We start from the raw sequence: 19783 nt of genomic DNA, 5'->3' as shown, positions 1-19783 counted from the left end.
GGTCCTAGGTGCACGCGACAGGCAGGCAGTAAGGAGATAGCGGTAATTTATAGTGAAAGGCTGCGGGTCACAGAACTGCGCAGGATATCTGTCTGACAAAACATCCTGTTGGCCTATGACGATATGGTGCTACACATCGCTAATCGACATAAATAGCCGAACACAGGAAACACAAGCGAACGTGACTCCGGTGACTTGCACGCATTGCGATTAAGTAAATCGGTGGTGTCGTGGGTGGGGCAGTTCTGCTGACTAGCAATATGAATCTCGAGCAGGCGCAAGATAAATTTGATCAGCTCCTCGACCAAATCGATCCTGCAAACTCGGCAGAGTTCATACTTTGGATACAGAGGAGATACCTGACGGCAAGTAAGTCGTCAAATAGACTGGCAAATATCTGACTTTCTAATGTCGAGAAATGAGGCGCTAGCAGAGTTCAGTTTTACTAGTGCCAAATGAGCGCGCCACGTTTATTGGGCTCGTAACTGTTTGTTAACCCACTGTGAATAATTCAGAGCAAGTAGTTCTAATTGTGCGCGTCTGTCCCGCTGTACATTCGTGTGCATAATGTGAACGACAGCCGTACAATCCCATGTGCAGAAGAGCGAATGTGTCTTGTCAGCATTAGTCACTTCGTGAATGATGATGTAGTTGCTTTGGCCTTCTGCTGCTGAGCACGAGGTCGCTGATTCGATTTCAGGCCTCGGCGGATGCATTTCAACGGAGGCGAAATTCGAAAAAAAAAAGGAAAAAAAAAACGGTCGTGAACCTAGATTTCAGTGATTGTTAAAGAACCACAGGTGGTCAAAATTAATCCAGATCCCTCCATTTTGGCGTCTCTCAGAGCTCCAGAGTTGCTTTGGGACGTTAAACCCCGTGAAGAATAAATTACGTTAATGGCGATGTCTCTAAGAAGAGCGCGGATATACGTCCTGCCGTCATAAATCAATCTTTCATAAAATTTGGCGAGCAAATGTTGCGTTGAAAGCAGAACTTGGCAAGCCTCTCCATTTCCTCCACTAAGCTGGCTGTGCCTATTACATTCGTAAGGTTTATAGGTAGCCTTGCGTGCACCCTCTCGCCTTCCTTTGGTTTTGCTACAGTTAGAAGTCACTGTTGAGTGTTTGCAGCTTGACTTGTGTATCGGGGACTAACTTCCTCTCAAAATTTAGACTGTGCAGGCCACCAGGTGGCCGAAGCTCATCACAAGCTGAGCCAAATCTCTGAGTACCTCAGGACCGTTGTACCAGGAAATGCAGTTCTTCCTTCTGAAAGCATAATTGTGCCAAAAAAGGGAGAGGTAAGGTATTTGAATTACATATTTATTTTTATTTTGTGTATCTGTATATGTACAGTAATGTTCTTTATGCTTGTAGCCTCGCCTGTTAAATGCAGCAGCATTTATTCCACTATGGCAAACCCCATGCAATGTGAGAATAGTGCAAGATTTGTGCAATTTAGAAGGGTGGCAGATATGGCTAGGTTGGCATTCCATCATTTTTTTGTTTTTTGCATGGGCACATAGCGCGGCGTGAGAAAACAAGATGACACCAGACAAGGAGAAGCACAGATTTCCAGCTGAGGTTTATTGTAAAATGCTCTGATTTGTACAAATTGACAGAAAGTCATACTGCAAGCAAAAAAGGCCAGACAAAGAAAACTATGCATGAGGCAAGAAAAGCTAAACAAAAAAGAGTGCGATAATAAAAAAAATGCAGATAAAGGCACAAATTCTGAGTGCAATTGGTAAGAAGTTCTAAAAAAGCCATGTGCCGCTGTGTTCTGTAATGGTGCTTCGATTCTATTCTTCGCTCATATCATCGAGGCAGATACTTTCATTTCAGATTTTTTATGCAAACTGTTGCTCATGTGACATCAGTGGCACATATGACATCAGCGCACATGATTTTTCGAGTATCTGGACTCTTTTATGCAGGAAAGGTCCACGAAGGGTACCGGAGTAATTTGCTTCTTTTGTATGGAATATAACCTTTATCGGCAGACACTTGACTGGCACCAAGCATATATTGGCATATTAATGCCATCATGAGGAGGTGGCCTGTGGCAGTGAATGAAGCTAGTTGCTTCATGTTTATTTTGAGAGCCCACTGACTTGAAAGCACAACATGAATAACAGAGGCAGAAGCACAAGTATACAGGACTAATCCTGTCTACTTGTGTGTTTGCCTCTGTTGTTGTTGCGCTTTCAAATCAACATGCTCTCAAAATTAACATTTCAATGTGTCCGCAACTACCTATAATTTTTTTTTTTCTGTCTTACAAACTTTTTCTCATGGTAAGCTCGATCTATTGGCAACACAAGTGTAAGCTATCAGTGTAGGTTGGCATAATATATCTCTCGAAAGAAAACACCACGGTACTGGTAATTCACTTGGACATGCACTTCACAAGTTCACTTGCAAGTTATCCCACTGAAAGACTCATTTTCTTACCCACTGAATCGGCACCACATGACTTTATCTTCTAGAATGCAGACTGTGACCCTGCAACGACTGTACACGTTGATGCATTCCTTTATGATGACCGAGCCATTGATGAGTTGGTTGAAGAAGGAAAACTCAGCCGGAACTACTGTAAAGCTTGTGGTTCTCATGAGACAGCACCCCTCAGTAAGTGACATAACAGTGAGTGATACATGGTCACGTTATATATAGCCTTTTTCTTTTATTTATTTCCACATTATTTTGTGAAGTCTAAACAAAAAATATGGAATTGTTAATCATGATATGAAAGCTGTGTTTGTTGAAGCGAGTAAAGTCCAACGAATCTGTTAACAGTAGATGCGACAATTTAACACTGCTTTTATGTCTTGATGTGCCATTTTCTAGAAAATGGAATATAGAATAAAATACAGGTTATTTTCAGTGTCCTTCGCTTTCAGGTAAAACGCTATAATTCCCTGTTTTTGCACCTTGAAAAAGTTTTATGAAAATTGAGTTAAACCTATTTCTCCTCTATGTTCATGCCAAAGTGCACTCTTAAAAGGATGAGCTAAGAACGATGCCCTGAGAAGTGCCACTACCCGCTACCTCAACCTAATGAACACAGCACTAATGTTTCTCTGCATTGCAAAGGGTAGTTGTAATGTTGGCAGGGCATTTTCCCGATTAAGGTACATTTAAAGCCCTGATAGTCTGGGATGGACACAACAATTACTAAAATGCAAATAATAATGTACGCCAATAAGGGCTTCTAATTACAGCCATCAAACCTTCTTGCGAAGCATCTCCATAAGAATCACTAGGTGTGCTTCTTTTTTTTTTTTCCTTTGTTAAGATAGGGCAGTGAAAGGAATGAAGGAATAGGTCGCCAAGCATGCTTCTATACTTTTTTATCTTTTGTGGTTTGTTTAAAAAGTGCTAATAATGCCTGCGAATGAAAATTTGCATAAGTAAGTTCACCTTATGACTTGCAAGCAGCTCTAGGTCAGCATATATGTTCCCGTGAGCGATTGTGCTTGTTTAAATAAAATATTTGTATCCAAAAGGAGACTATTGCCTGCGTTATTGTTTGTGAAAGTTACCAGGGAAATCCGGAACTTTGGGCTACCAGCCAACAAAAATCCCAATTTCTCCTGGATTTAACTTTTTAGAAATAACATCTAATTTTAAACAAATCTAAAACACAAAAACAAAAGGACCCTAGTTTCTTTCGATACAATATTATGAATGTAACCTGGGTTACAAGTGACAAGCTATATTAAACCTGGGAGAAAGTGACCTGGGATACAGTTTTGTCCTACAGTGTGTGGAAGCTACCGGAATTACAGTGCGTTTCACCACAACTTAGCAGATGTGTTAAAAACAGGATACCAGCTAAATGGGCCTGTCTTAAGTGCTAACTTGGTTCAATTCAGCAATTGCGGCATATACTCTGAATACGTTTAATTTAAAAGTTATTTGGCAACTCCTGGTTAATTAAATGGTCATTTAGTGGTTACCACATAATTTGTTACATCCGTAGACACAAATAACATGTTACAAAAGAAGTAACATTTTTATCTCTACTACATTGTTTTTAAATATCACTGAAGCACCCAGCATTTATTGGCATCCAATGTTTTGTCTTAGCATACCAGACCGCCACAATTGCATGTCAAAAGAGGGCAAGGTGAGACTTTTACCTGAAAGCATACCTGACAACTTCTGCGACGATTGTAAAATGATTTTATCTTGCTTACGATGGTTGTATTGACAGCAGTAATTTGTTTTTCAGTTGTGGACAGTTTAGGGGAATGTTCATTTTACATACAAATGCAGTTGCCCAGCGATATTTCAGAGGCTAATTTTCATATGCCTTCATCTATTCTGACCTATCAGCAGCAGTGCCATTCTCTGATAGAACCACTGCATAGCAGCAACTAACATTTCAGCCTCCGTTTCGCGAATGCTTCAGAAGAAACTTCATGGACTCTTCATTTTCCTGTGACTCAAGCAGTTTTCCTGTTCACATCATCCCTAGAAAACAAATTCTGTTGTTTTGTCCCTTAAACTTGCAGTTAATATAAGTTCAATATTGAAACAATTACAGTATTTTTCAGCAATATCTAGTATTGTTTGGCTTCGACCGCAGTATTTCTCAGCTGTTAAGGTTGGCAGGTCTCTGAAAAAATTATGGCGGAGCTTGAGCCTCAGTTCTAAAATCCCTTGCTTTCTTTTTCTCTTTTGCAGCGTTCATTTCGCACTCTGCCTCAGCTCGCAGAGCAGCATTCATTTTCAGAGAGATCTTGCCATACTTGAAAGACAAGTCCGTACTTGATGTGGGCTCCAGGCTGGGTGTCATGCTCTATGCTGTGAGTTTCACGTGGCATTTCTGACAACCCACTTTCATTTCATGTACTTCTATGCTTGCCCTAAGGCCTCTAAAGCACCTCTGATACTTTTTTTACTCATTCTAAGTGAAAGTGCGCATTGCATACAGTGTACCATGCCGATCATCTTTCAAGGAAATGGCAGCACTACGAGCCACGGGGAAACCAGGAGTACAAAAAGCCTTTTTATACTTGCGCTCCTTTCTGTTAAACTTTTACTCTCACCAACTCCATGCTGGCGTTTCCCAGTCCCTTCATACTACGTGACACCAGCAGGGCGCGCTGCACATGGTGTCACCAGGGTAAACGTTGACGATTGGTCAATCTACGAGAGACGACCGTGCTAAATTTACAAGAGCCAGTTGTGTGTTCTATGAATTGAGGGGGGGGGGGGGGGGGGGGGGGGGGGGGGGGGGGGCTCGCACATTGTGTGCCACTGAACCTTTTATGAAAATGAGGGTGGCAATATGAGCTTATTGGTCGGTCATCATGGAATGGTATCTGGATAGCGCAGCAAAACACGGACACAAGAAGAAATGACAGACGAAGACAAGCGCTTTTTATTAAGCTTTGATGCAACCTAAGTTTCTCTATGTTCTCGAGCGTAGCCAGGAGAAAGATGTGAAGCACTCTTGTTTATTTATTATTTTTTATCAGGAAGCATTTATTAATTCTCTTATGCTTATAGCGATATATCTAAGTACATATTCTACATACTTTGTGATGACATCCTCTGAATTGTTTACTTTGAAATGTTAAAGCATTTGCCAAACTTATAATCTTATCTTGTGGTTGACATTGCTTGGTTCTTGTTGATAAATACGCACAGTATACCTTAAAAGATAATATATTTGCTGAGTACAAGTTTCTGCAGTGTGTATCTTTGTGCAGTGACATGTCACGCCTTTACTCTAACTTTTTTTTTTCATTATTTTATTGAGTGTGTATGTTTTTCTGCGCTGTCTTGCTGTCGTACGGTATGTTGTGAAGGGGTTGAGGGTTTTTCGAGCCGTTTCTTTGTGGATGTTCTTTACTCTTCTGTATAGTTAAATGGGAACTAAAGCTTGATTCTTCTATATTGTTTTTATAATTTATTGTTGGGGAAGGAGGGGGTCTTATTGCTACATAATGTCAGCAAATTTTTCTGTGTGTTACGATGTCACAATAATGTCAATGACACCAAATCCACATTTAGAGTTGCTAAGTGTCACCCTTTTACATGCAGGAAGTGTGTGATAGCGCACCCCCAACTTTGAAGTTATGCATCAGAACTCTTTTAACGGAGGGTCTCAACTTCTTCCTTTCTTTCTTTTTCTTTCTTTCTCTCTTTTTCTTTCTTCTTTTTGAGCGCAAGTGCTGCGTCTGCATGTGTGTGCATTAAACCTGCACATGCAATTTGCACGCAGTTAATATTTTTCTGTAATTCTAGGCCCATGCATTTACACCAGCTAATCCAATTATTGGTGTTGAGATGAATCCTGACCTGTGCCAAATTCAAGAAGCTGCCGTCAAGCATTTTCGCATGGAAGACAGAATCAAGGTGAACATAAGCTCAACTTTGTCCTTCTGGTTGTTGTACTCATATTCCGTTTAAAGTAAATGTGTGTAGTGTGTTGATCTCTATTGCAAGAGCATTATTTCCCTTTGTGCATTTATGGAGCATTTCGGTGGTGCTTTTCACCTCAAGAGCGGCCCATATCGCCCTAATGGAGTGTAACTTCATTTATTCAACCAGTACACTGACATTGCACACAGAATGTTTGGGTGTCACAAAAGTAAAGTTGACACTACTTGCACTGCCCAAGGAGGATTGTGCAAGTGTCGGAGAGCTTTCATTTTTACTACTTTATAATTTAAGAAATAAATCTCGGGTGTCCTTAGCTTTCGCTTAAGAGACGCGAAGGCGAGAGCCTTGTAAAGCATACTCTAATTTACCTTCATGCTCCTTAATCCGCCCTAGTCCTTGCTAATTCACCTTAATCATACTTCATACATCATAATTCACCCTAATCCTCCTTAATCCAATCACTAATTCATTATTTATTAACTTTGCTAATTATTAATCATCTCTTATACATGGCTGTACATGCTTTGGTTCGCTTATGGCCTTCCTTGGGTCACGTGATATTTTCTGTACCTCACAACCCGAACTTGAAACAGAGATCTAAGGCTCTCACTTTGAAAATTCATTTTGCCTTGCTACCAGATTCAGCACCACGGCTATGTTTGTTCATTCAAAGTAACTAAATCTTGTAATCTTTTAAGATCAAGAGGTTGGCTTATTGCAACAACAATCAAGTTTCGGAACAACAAAAAGTAAGCCAGTTTCCCTTGAAGGGTGAAGCATTGACAGGGGTAACAAAGTCGGTGCTTGCATAAGGTTTAGCACTGCACTTGGTCTCCTCGGATTTACACGAAGGCACAACTCGGCACGCAAGGCAACTGCTGCTGGGAAAAAAAAGTGCCCTGGCAGCTACGAGGCATCTCACAACGCTGACAGCGGCGTCACAAGTGGTGCACCTCGATGGCACACAAGATGAGACTGACAAGAAACTGTCGGCGTTAGTGAAACCCAGTGAAAATTGGATAATGTTAGCTTTACATTTACACTCGCTCCAGTTAGACAAGTGCATACACGCAGAAGCTCAGCAGTAACCTTAGTGTGCTTATAGTGTGCGTGCACACAACCTGGCAGCTATGAGGCATCTCACAACACTAGCAGCGGCATCACAGGTGTCGCACCTCGGCAGTGCACACAATGAGACTGATGGGAAACCATCGGCGTTAGTCAGCTGCCCATAAAAACTAGATAATGCTAGCTTTACGTTCCATGCATCCACACAGCAGCTCACTAGTAACACTAGTGTGCTGACACACAACGCTCATGCCAGCAGCGGAAGGCAGAACGCTGCCCTTTCTCCGCCACTGAGGCGATTGGACGGTGCATGACGGTGCGCCCACTTCACTTTGTTGTTTTTGCAACCTAATGCACATCGTGTCTTTTGAGACTTTCTGACCATTTCTCTGCGTGCAGCTGTACATGCGCCGTCGATAGCAGGGCACAGCATAACAGCTATGGCATGAATGTACCTCGAGTGTCCACCCATGGTCGTACATGGCTTTGTTATGGGTTAAGTTGGTCTGATTGTTATCTTTCGTAAATGACTATCGTAGTCAAACCACATGAAGCTTACAGTGAAGCTAACAAAAGTATAGGGGAATTTAACTGTGCCTTTTTTTTTAGCCGAAGAGTAGTAGTGAGGAAAACGGAAATGAATGGAGGAAATTACTACTTGCTACTAGTGGGAGCTGAACCGACCTCTGCGCATTCTACTCACTATTTCAACTCGTGTGGGAATAATGCAAAAGTGCACTTGTGTACTTAGATGTAAGTGCACATTAAAGGCCAACTGCGATTAAATTTTGGACCATGTAAAAAGCTTCAGATAGTGTAGACGTCAAGTAGCCTCTGTGCAAAGTTTCACGTCTTGAAATACAAGTGGACACATCATAAGAAACTTGCTAAAGTAGACATTTACGAAACTGAAAAAGACACAGCCTTCACTCCTCGCCAGAAACAACATAGTACCTGAAATACTGCAAACTGGGGTCGCTTCCTAGTGTGAGCTCTTAATGATTAGGTGGCACCCGCAGTGTGTAATATTTTGGAGACAACATGTTCTGATTTGCGTCACATCTGTTAACCACCAAGCGCATGCAATGTGTGCTTGGGTGCAATTTCAATGCTGTTACAGTTAAAACTCGATCTAATGAAGCCCGATTTTATGAAGTTCCCAACTTAATGAAGAAATTTCCATTCCTCGGCAGGTACCCATAGGGTTCAGTGTTGTCATCAAACTGAATTAACAAAACTAACTTGGCCAAACTTGATTTAACAATGTTTTCCCTAAAATAAATGAGTGAAAAAAGCGGTGATTTCTTTCAAATTTTGACACAATTTTTTATTCGAGCGTGTGCTTTAAAGCCAAGGCGTTGAAACATCTAGGTGCCCTAGTCACGGCCCTAGCTTTATTTTGACGAGGCTGCACTTCACGCCCATGCACAGAACTGAGGACTAAACACCGCCTCAGTAAGGGCGGCAGTGGTTGCTTTCGTTATTTAACGGTTTATGCAACAGAGGGCTGGATTAGCGACAAATACGATGCCACAGTAGTAGCTTTATCGTGTCACTACGTTACAATTTTAGATTTCAAAGAAACAAAAAATTCCTTTCTCGGTTTTACAATTTTCCAGATTTAACTAAATAATTCGAGCGTGGTCATCACTTCGTTAAATCGAGTTGCAACTGTAATAAGAAAATTGGACGATTACTAGCCCTGGAGCGTTAGGGCATGGGACTGGGCTTGATGGAACAACCTGGAGATGGAATGAAATGGAAGAACCTGGAGCTTTGCCAAAATTTTTTCAATTGTATATGCTACTCATTTATAACTAATTTATCCAAAATGAAATTTTGTTGCAGTTAGCCTTTTTAAAGAACCCCAGATGGCCTAAATAATTTGGAGCCTTTCACTACGGTGTCCCTCATGAACCCACTCTGCAGTCTCAGGACATGAAATACCGCAAATTTTGTACGACTTTTATTCCCCGTTTTCTTATTACTTCTACATTTCAATTGAGATAAGACACTTGATTTCCTCAGTGACTTCATTGTCTGTTGGCTTCACTCAGTTGTTACTAGCCAGCAAGCCCCTCAGTTCCCCTTACTCATCTTGCTCATAATATAGTCACATACTTTGTGACGATTTCTTGGATAGTAGGTAGACACGTGGGTCTCAATGTCCATTCCTCTCATGCAGGTCATCAATGCGAACGTCATCACAGTACCTGAGCTCGTCTCCAGCTCCGATGTTGTGATCCTCAACAATGTGTTTGAGTTCTTTACACCCGAGCCAGAACAGGTGGCCTTGTGGCAATTTCTGAGGCGTACCATCAAGAAGGGGGCCATTCTTGTCACCGTTCCCAGCCTTGAGGACTCTCTCAAGAATCTCCAGGTTCGTGCGTACCAGCCAGCACAGTGCATTCTTGGCATGAGAAACTGGTAGCTCCTCACAAATGATGTGTGTCATAGCTGAAACATAATTTAGAAGAGGCCCTCTGTACTTCTAGTTGTGCTGCCATGCCGATACCATCCGGGGCAACTGCTGCCCCGCCATTAGTATTCTTTAGTGCAGCTTCTCTGCTATCAATTACTAAGTACTACAGTAGTTGGTTGTGCTAGCCTTGGCAGCTGTGTGTACAGTCATCCACAAAGATTTACGGGACACAGGTGGAACCAGTGCCCTCGCTCTTTTAAGGCTTCCGATTTAGTGGATTACTGTGTAGGCTAGAAAAATCTACTACAGATTGAAACTTTGAAATTTGAGGCTACTGTATTCTAACACTTCGCAGGATTTGAGCTTCTTCGCAAATCTCTTGTCCTGTCAACTTTTGTGTTCAGCTGTATGAAACTCACTTTTAACGGAGCTCACAGTTATTATTCTGCCATCGATTATCGCTCTTTGTTTCGGTCATATTTGCTTTATTACAGGTTAGATGTTCCTATTATGAGTGGACCATACTTCAGTGCTGTCCGCTGCACATTCTTCTTAAGCTGTGTGTTGCCATATACTGTATGATTGTACAGAAGCAACATCCTCACAGATGTACTTCATGCACCAGTACCTAGAAGTTTCATTAGATTTAAAACAGAAATGTTGAATTATTAACCTTTACATAATCAGACATTTCAACTTGCTTCATACGTCAGCTTAGTGAAAACTAATCGTAATGTCATGCTATGCTACCTTTGTCTTTGCAGACTGGAATAGTCATATCGGAGTGGGTCAAACAGCGTTACGTCACCGATCCCCTGGCCTACAGCTATGTCATGGATCACGAGGAGCTGTCTGAACTCTGCAGCTACGACGTTCTGTGATGCACTTACTGTGTCTTTCTGACAGTGGTTACTCGGTGAAGTCTTGCGTAGCTTTTTATCAGTCTGTTAGATGCATTTGAAATTAAACTCCGTTTTGCATTGCACCAGTTGGCTCATAGCTGCAAAACTGCGATTCCCACAGTATCAGGAGCACCGAAAACTTGCAGTGAGACTGCTCCTGGCACTGTATTGTGCAGTTACATTCCCCTTTGTGCTACATTATTTGTTTTTAATGAAACTTCATAGTTGTTTCCTCAATGGGCTGAGTGACATTTGCTGTTTCATTCAGTAACGGTAGCCTGCTTAATTCTATTGTGCAGTCTGTTTCTTTGACACGCCTATGTAATTTGTTTCTGTGACACCCACTCTCACTCCTTGTATTTTAGTGGAGGCCGAGATGACTTGGTTGTGAAATTCTTGCTCAGGAATCATCAAGGAATGTCACTGAAGCGCAGTAGAGACCCGCCATGGTGGCATAGCAACTATGGTGTTGCACTGTTGAGCACGAGGTCGCAGGATTAAATCCCGGCCGCAGCTGTTGCACTTCAGTGGGGGCAAAATTCAAAAAGGCCCATGTCCCATGCAGTGGGGGCACATTAAAGATCCCCAGGTGGTCAAAATTAATTTGAAGTCCCCCGCTACGGTGTGCCTCATAATCAGACAGTGGGTTTGGCATGTAAAACCCCAGAATTTAATGTTTTACTCAAATGAAGCACAGCGACCGCTTCGGCTACCATCCACCTAATTCCGTCAAGGTAAAGTGTTGTGTAGAGTAACACGCTAGCATACTGAAAGACATATCTACCACAAAAAGAGCACACACAAAAAACAGTGTATCCCACGCCCTGTGGGAATCGATGTCATGCAAAGCAGTGTGTGGGGAGCCTACCAAGTTAACGAAATGATCATGAGAGCACCAAGACGTAGGCAGCTGTTTCATGACCTGACACGCATGTCATGACATTCATGCCGTGACCTATCATTTATGTTCGTCATATACTCCTGCTATACTATGCCAATTTTGGTACATACCAGGACGTAGGCGGCTGTTTCATGACCTTTATGACACGCACGTCGTGACCTATCATTTATGTTCGTCATGCACACTTGTCATACTATGGCAATTTCAGTACATACCAAGTTAACGAAACCACCATGAGAGCACCACGATGTAGGCGGCTAGATAGGTACACTTAAGGTGGCAAATTTTCGCCAAGAAATCCTTCGCACTTAAAAGGTGGCATGTTGATGATGCACTGGCTGCCTTTGTTTCATCAATGTGTCTTCCTTATCTCTTGTGTACTCTTCTTGCGGCAAATATGTCTTTCAGCAAGTACCATCTTGGCCAAGGATCAGCTATCTTGTGCTAGAATACGGGGGTAAATCTCTCTTTCCTCCGAGGTACGCAATGAAAAATATTGTAGCATGCACACCCTTTGTTGAACTTAGACCATGACTGCACTGGAAAATGAAGTGGTCCAAACACTGTGTACGAGGTGACCAACAAGCCTAGCAGTGATGTAAACCTGTGAATTATGTTTTCTAGTCTCTTTTTGTGTTGCTGACTCAGAGAGAACAAAACTTGCATACAGATAGTGCCTCAATTTCATGATATTATTACTCTTCAGTAAATTGGTATTTTCGATACTGCGTGTATGTGGGGACTAGATGTTGTTCTTACCTTTTGCACACTTCACGGCTGTTTGCATAAGAATTCTTTTATATACAAGTTGATGTGAGTCGCAACAGAACACAGACCTAACAAATTATCAATTATAACAAAGTAAATCTAAAATGTTTATTGTTGGTATGGGCATGTAATGAATATATGTTGTTATGAATGTTGGTTATAACAAAGCTATTTTGTGTTAGATGAGACTTCATTATGTGGTTCGACTGTAATCTGTACACTGTGAATCCTCCTGTGTTTACTGTGCTGTTGTATTCTTTCCCACTGTTGCAGAACCTTTTTAAATTTGATCATCAGAAAAAGCAAAAGAGAAAACCTGGGCTGAAATTTATGAGTGCATTGTTTGGCAGCACTTGACAATTGACCTGAAGCAAATTTTTTAATTGTCAAGCCACGGCTGACAAGTTACCGTAAAGCACTAATGGATTGGAAGAAAGCATCAGTGCTTACTGAATAGTGTACCAGTTTCATTAAGTTTGTTGTGCATGGATTAACCATCTTCTCACAATATAAATATAAATGGGTCCGAGTTGTTTTTCTTAAAGCTGGCTGGTGAAGACCTCTTTGCAACCACACTTGAAGTAGGGACGAGCATATTGTGTGATTTTCTATTGGTGGCTTTGAAAAATTAACATCTAGAAACTTAAAGAGAAGAAAGTTGCAGCAGTTTTATTAGTCAAGTATGCTTTCACGCTCCTGTCCTGCCGACCTTCTTTTCCTTGTCTCTCGTTCTAGGTGCCCTTTCTAAAGTGAACCAACTCGCCCAGTTCGCAACTATTCTCATGTTTTCATTCCATGCACATTCCAAAGTAATTGCAGTACTCGTGACTACTGAAAGTACTATATGGCCAACTCTGCTCAGGGGCAATCTTGTATGTTTTTTCTTAGCTTACAATATATTTTCGACACATGCTGAGTGTACTCAAATGGCTGTCACCACAAAAATAAGTTAGCCATGTTAACTTTAAATGAAGACTGTCTTTACAAAGAGAGCATGTGCTATGTTCAGGATCAGCAATACAGACATCTGAAAATTGACCTGACTTAGATTTTATCCAGCTATCTTCATGAGCCCTATCATCTGTGCCAGCACATTGTCGCCAGAAAGGCAGCATTCGCATCTGTGTTAATTTTTCAATGCTCTCATACCACTAGCAAATTATTCAGAGTAGGTACCAGCAGTGTCATGACACTGCCCCTTATTATTATGAGCTGTAGCAGTTCATGAAGTTGCCTCAAGACTTCTTCAGTCACTTATCTTTCCATTTACAAATTTCTGTTACTCTTGTATACTGCAAGAACTGCAACCTTAGCTCAAAGGGGCCCTGAACCACATTTTATCGAAGTGGCGAAAGGCATTTGAAGTGAAAATAGGCTATATCAAATACTTTGCCACAAAAATTACTTCAATGCGTTAAGCAGAAGCAGAGTTATTGGCAATCAAACACAGCCTCCATTGTGCTCCTGTTCCTTCTTCAATGCCTTGCACTACGAAGGCTAAAGCGTAGAGGGGCATGCCCACAACGCTCCACCTTATAAATGTCACCGTGGCGCACAGTTCAAATTTCATTTTTGATGTTAATGTAGACGCCACGACTTCTGCTTTTGGTGGCTACGACACGCTAAGCATAAGCCAAATGCGGTTGTCCTCAGCGAGCCACAGTGCCTTTAGACAGTGGACTCATGGCGGCACCCTGTGGCGGCCACAGCATCTACGCCATGGAGCTGAGTGCAGCTTGATGTCAACTACCGGCCTATAGCATCCGTCTAACAGGATGACAAAATAGTGCGTCTAGAAAAGAATGAGCACAGGGCCTTCTGTTGAAAAGAGAGCGTTTGAGAGAAAGGTGACTTCGCACTCTGCTTGCAAGCTCCACTTACCGCATATGACAGCAAAATTTGGCTGAGATGTTCACAGCAGCATATGCTACCTGCAGACTACGTTATTTCACCAAGCCCGAGGAGTGGTTCAGGGCCCCTTTAACAAACTTCACAGGCCAGTTTCAAAACCTTGACTGTAATATGTCTTTGCAAAGCAAAAAAGATTGGGGAGTGTCATGCACAAGTGTTCAGCTTCACTGTAAAGGTTTGCTTTAACTAAAAGGCACAAATGATGCTAACCACATAACCATGCTTTCCCTTCACTATATTATCAACCAAGCTTTCTCACTTTGTTCAACATATTCTAGAGTTTTTTCTTTGCCACACTTCACCACAGACACTGATGAAGAGATTGTCCAACTTAGAGGCTAAAATGACCTTTGGCACCCCACGTGGTAATAACATGAAGATGTATAAGAGGCCTATCCTGTGACCTTCTATTAGTGTAAGCAGTTCCTAGTCTTTTTTATAGTATTGAAATGCAGTACACTTTTTTCTGTTATAAATTTTTTTCTCATTTACAAAGTGCAGATAGGCCTTTGTTTGTAGTGAGCAGAAAAGTGGAGCTGCCTTTGCCTTCATTTTCGATGAGTTGGCTTGGCTCATCTATTGACAGAACGACGACGGGGTCTAGCCAGCCATGATGTAGGCGTATACGTGGGGAAAATTGCTATACAAATATAAGAAAGGTCTTTACAGCAACATAACCTTATTGTACCAGCTTCTTTATTTTCGAAAGTGGTTGAAAAGGTTGAAATTTAGGCGGTTAACCACAGTTACACTCACTCCTGTGAAAGCAGAAAGATGGTAGGCTTTCACAATTTACGAGGCGGGCTATCGCCATCGCTCTCACTTCTCAGCATTGCTAGAGGAAACTCTTACTGTTTTAGAGGCTGCTCAGATGGAAAAATTTTGCTGGCAAAACATCCACACGCTTTTGGAAGTAATCGCTGCAGGTGTAAACATTACCAAGTTTGACATTTGCATTGCACCATAAAAAACTAAGTCCTTAAAACTCGGTAGTCAGTCCCTTTAAGAAAAATTGTGCAACAGCTTCTGCAAGCTCCGAGATATATTGCAACATCTCTTCTACAGCAAACCACATTGAACATCAAATGTCCGATGTGTAGTTTTAACTGGTGTATGAAGCTATGCTGTAAAATATAACCGATGTGTGGTGTTAACTTTAGCTCTGACATTAGTCAAGCCTTTCAGCAAGCAGGGAAAACATGAAAGGGAACACTCTACTTCTGTACAAGACTGTTATCTCTCTCCTGAAATCCATAAATTATCAAGATTCTTTGACAGCATAGGTACTTGGTGTTGGCAAGTGAAGAGGTGTGAAGACAAAGCCCTACAGCAATGATTGTTTCAGTGCTGCTGAAGTGTTCCCTTTCACAGTCACACCTGGCAACTGAATTTCTTTGCAAGCTGGAGCACGCAGCATTACTGCCATTGACTCTTACTGCTGTGCTTTCATTTCAATAATGTTCCCATTCAAAATATTGCCAGCAAGTTCATGGGCTAAAGGACCTATGTAAAGGGAATGCAAATCGCTGAACTGTGAGCTGCCCTGCTGTAGGCACAGGTACTATGTACTACCATGGACAAATGACGCACAAACAGGAAACTGTAAAATAGAGCACTTCTTACAAGTGCTAACACGAGTGTGATCTCGTACTGTTATTATCCTGTTGCCAAAAATAGTAGGAGGTTCATACTAAGACTACATTTTGAAATCATGACAGCGCAATGCAAAGTGATGAAATGCAGAAATTAAATAGTGTGTTCCAGTCAGGCAATTGTGTTCACGTCTTCTTTGTCCGTGACAGCAATATGCTGTTATCTCTTTGTATGCGTGCTGTGTCTTGCAGCTATTGTGGTCCATAAACTTTTCTGGCAACTGTGCATTTTGTGTAGCATGAAGGGCGTCTACTTCAATTTTAAGATGCTGTGCCATCATTTGCCTTTTTCTAGTGCCTTTTATCTTAATGCGCCATTGCAGCATAACACGGCATAGCTATCCAAGTTTAGCAATGTGATATTGCATGCATTGTCTAGAAAATAGTCGGCAAGCACTAGTAGAATAATGTGCTGGCGTGCTGGTGCAATCTGTTTTATGTTGTTGAATTTGTCATATTTATCCTCGCATATAAACAAACGTACTGTCTGTGTCAAGAGGAGCTAATAAACTGGATGTGTTGAATTTGCTAGACGTTTGCTTGTTGTGGTATTTAGTACTTATTTTGTGCAAAACTAGATGGCGCTAGGCGTGCGCCTTAGCATACTAGGGATTAGTAAGAGGCGATTGGAGGATTGGTGGAAGAAAAGTAGGGAAACGACAAAAAAAACGGAGACGTACAAAAGCACAGTTCACAATAGGGGATCAGAAAATTTGGTTGTGGGAGTTCTTAGTGTTTTTTTTTTTTTTTTTTTTTTTTTAATCGTTTAACCTAGGTAGGACATTAGGCAGTATAATAACAAGAGCTTGGTGGCGCAACCCACCGCCCCGTTCCAAAGGGGATGTGCATAACATCCATCCATCCAGCAGGATTAACCGCCATATGCACCTGTATACATACCCTTCGTGGACTAATAATAAACGGCTTTCATGTAGAAGTGTTAGGGATGTTTACTTCGCGGTTCTCTGGCTCTCCGACGTAGTCTGGCCAGCATGAGGGTGGATACAACAGTTATCGTCAAAGGAAACTTCTAGTCCTCCAATATTTTGATCAATTTACCTATCACTGTGAAAATAAATATCAACCTTGGTGCACCCAACATGTGTTATCTCCTGTGCCACATTCTGAACTTGAAACACACCTTGTTATTTAACACTGGAACGTCTTAAACGGCTGGGAAAACACTGTCACTACATGCCCATGCCTCTAAGCCACACTCACGCACAATAACTATGAACCATTAATACGTAAACCGCCTTATTCGTGTTCCTCTGCCGCATGCTGCTGGGAACGTCTTGGAAGGGTGCCGGGGCTTTGGCCAGTTGATCTGTGTACCTGCGCTCAGATTGAGTGTGCATTGGTTGTGCGTTTCATGCATCATGATGAATTATTAATGGCTTCACTGGGGCAGCATATCATTCCTGGGAGCCATGTAGCACCCACCAACTACTGGGTGAGTAGGCCTGAGCACACTCTTGTGCTAACAGTGCAGCTGATAAAAGCATGCTGAGTTCCGTCTGCTGAAGCGGTTACCTTAGAGTTTGTTGTCGCCGATGTCTGTTCTGTATTCCTTCTACACATTCATTAGACATTTTGCATATTCAAGAAGTGTTCGAGTGCAGCCTTCCAAATCAGATGAGCCAAAGCGGTGCATTAGTTTTCATCGACATCTACAGCCACAGATTGTTGTTTGGATATTGTGGAAACGATGCATCGCTAATCTGAAATAATGTCAAAACATAGCAAAACGCACATACTATCTGCACACATGAGCTGCGTTGTTCTATCTTTAGACAAGTCAATATGAGCGGCTGAGCCACTTAAACAACGGCAACTGTGGATCTAGACACACATATTATGGGCTGTTATTGCTGAGTCTCGCTTTTCTTTAACTTCATCGTACTTAAAGATTGCGCGTGCCATTAGGTATTGTTACAGAAAACTGTGCTCGGCATCAGGGCTCACATACAGGCCGTGTAATTCTTTCCCAAAAACACGGATGCCATCGCTGACTCCGTTGCTAACTGAGCAAGGCGGTGGTTTATGCTGCTGTACCGAATGCACTGTCTCTTGTCTTCCATTTGGTGCAGTGGTAGACAGTGCTGTCAGCATAAAAACATGTAATGACCAGCCCATCTATGTAGCGAATGCGACCGGCAACCTACAGGAACGGTGATGTAGTACATACGTTTGGTACATGTCGCTGCTTGCCACTTATTACGTATTTGCCATGCGACTTTGAAGAGTAGTAGATATCAAATCACTATAGGGTCACAACTGAAGAGTACTTCATCCTAACTGCTTGGTTTTAAGTTCAGGTCCACCAGTGGCTGGTGCACGAACTCGACAGGGTTAGGCCTAACCCAACCTTTGCTAAACGAGATCAACATTGGCTCAAACTTCATGTGCACGGCTTGAGAGGTCTGAAGGTTGTGCATTTCAACTTCGAAAGCGTGTTTCTACTCATTTTGAACATGACTAATTATGTATACAAGCGAAGGCACTTGTATACATAATGTTGTAACCAGACATGAAAATGTGAGCTACTTTGCAACATGGTAGATTCAGATGATCCTATTAGGGACTGCGAGTATCAAGCAGCACGAGAAAACTGGCGAGTGGAAGCTTCAGACCGATATCTTGGCAGCTTGCATAACCTATTGAGAAATTGAGTGGCGCCCTCCCGTGAGGGATGTCGTGGCCAGGACACCGCTCTCTCCGGTTTACTCAACTGCCATGCGCGCTCGTTCGCTTCATGCATGCTTGGAGTATTAGGCACATCAGCCATACTTCCTCAAGGGTAGTTTGGCTGCTTTCTGCTGTCTGCAGCTTTTTCTTTATTATTTTTTTTTAACTGTGTGAATCGTGAAAATTTGCTGCTAGGATATTGTAAGTTATGTAGAGTTACAGGGGTCTAGTGCTTTTGCAATGCATTAAGGTGTGCCGTGTCTGTCCATAAATTTTGCATAAAAAGGATGTCTTCAAGTTCTGCGTGAGAAATGTTGCATGATGCTTTGCTCGAAACATATTTATATGGTATTTAGTTATGGCAGGCATTCCGTTTTAAATGGAACAGCAATCTTGGTGTTTGGTGTCAACTTTATATTAAGTATGTTAGAATAGGATACTGGCCGCGAAGCTTTCCTCATACTTCGTATTGCTCTGGTGAGTTGTTCTACTCAAATGTGGGCACTGTACTAATGCATAAAAGGAAAAGCTAGGCGCATATTTTGTATAAAAATTTTGTTGCTACTTTCAGTGTTCGAAACAGCCGTCCAGAAAAAGCATTGTTCATGGCGGTTAACACGACTGCACGTCATGTGTGACATAGCAATCACCTAAAAGAAAAGAGCTAAGCCATTACAAGCGATGGAATGTTTCAGTAGTCTGCTGCTGCCTTTATCAACATTATGGCAGATACCTCCTGCAATGGAAGCAACAAACGGTTGTTATGGCGAGGTAGGCATTGTTGGTGAAACTTATTTGTTCGCTACAACATCGAATTGAAAGCATGAGCAATTTTTTACATCACCAATTGGAACAGGCACTAGAGAGCTGCTTAGGCTGCCTGGAAGAGGAAAATTTAACTACAGTCTGCATCACGATGTCTTGAACTACACTGGTATTTAATTATATAAGCTGAGAACTATTCACTTGGTCAGTCCATAAAAGACCAGCTTGCATACTGCCTAATAAGGAATACACTATATGCAAGCCTCATATGAATTCACTTGATTTTTGTCTTCTTCGGTGAATGCTGA

General features: G+C 41.9%; 1 protein-coding gene across 2 annotated transcripts; it reads left to right on the top strand.

Moving 5' to 3' along the window:
- Positions 1–28: 28 nt before the first annotated feature.
- On the top strand, positions 29–16555 carry LOC126517136 (uncharacterized). Of its 2 annotated transcripts, XR_011893358.1 has the most exons (8): positions 29–369; positions 1173–1300; positions 2489–2630; positions 4692–4813; positions 6261–6371; positions 9652–9846; positions 10653–11967; positions 12007–16555. XR_011893358.1 is itself a non-coding variant. In XM_050167047.3 (7 exons), the coding sequence occupies exons 1-7, from the start codon at positions 261–263 to the stop codon at positions 10767–10769; spliced, it is 924 nt and encodes a 307-aa protein (XP_050023004.2). In that variant the 5' UTR covers positions 29–260; the 3' UTR covers positions 10770–16555. The 2 variants fall into 2 exon arrangements, 1 of the variants encoding a protein (XP_050023004.2); XM_050167047.3 differs by having other exon boundaries at positions 10653–16555.
- Positions 16556–19783: the final 3228 nt, after the last annotated feature.

The sequence above is a fragment of the Dermacentor andersoni genome, chromosome 3 (genome assembly GCF_023375885.2).
Source record: "Dermacentor andersoni chromosome 3, qqDerAnde1_hic_scaffold, whole genome shotgun sequence".
NCBI classification, from domain to species: Eukaryota; Metazoa; Arthropoda; class Arachnida; order Ixodida; family Ixodidae; genus Dermacentor; species Dermacentor andersoni.
Note: the sequence above shows the minus strand (reverse complement) of the source record. Positions and strands in the feature narration are given on the sequence as shown.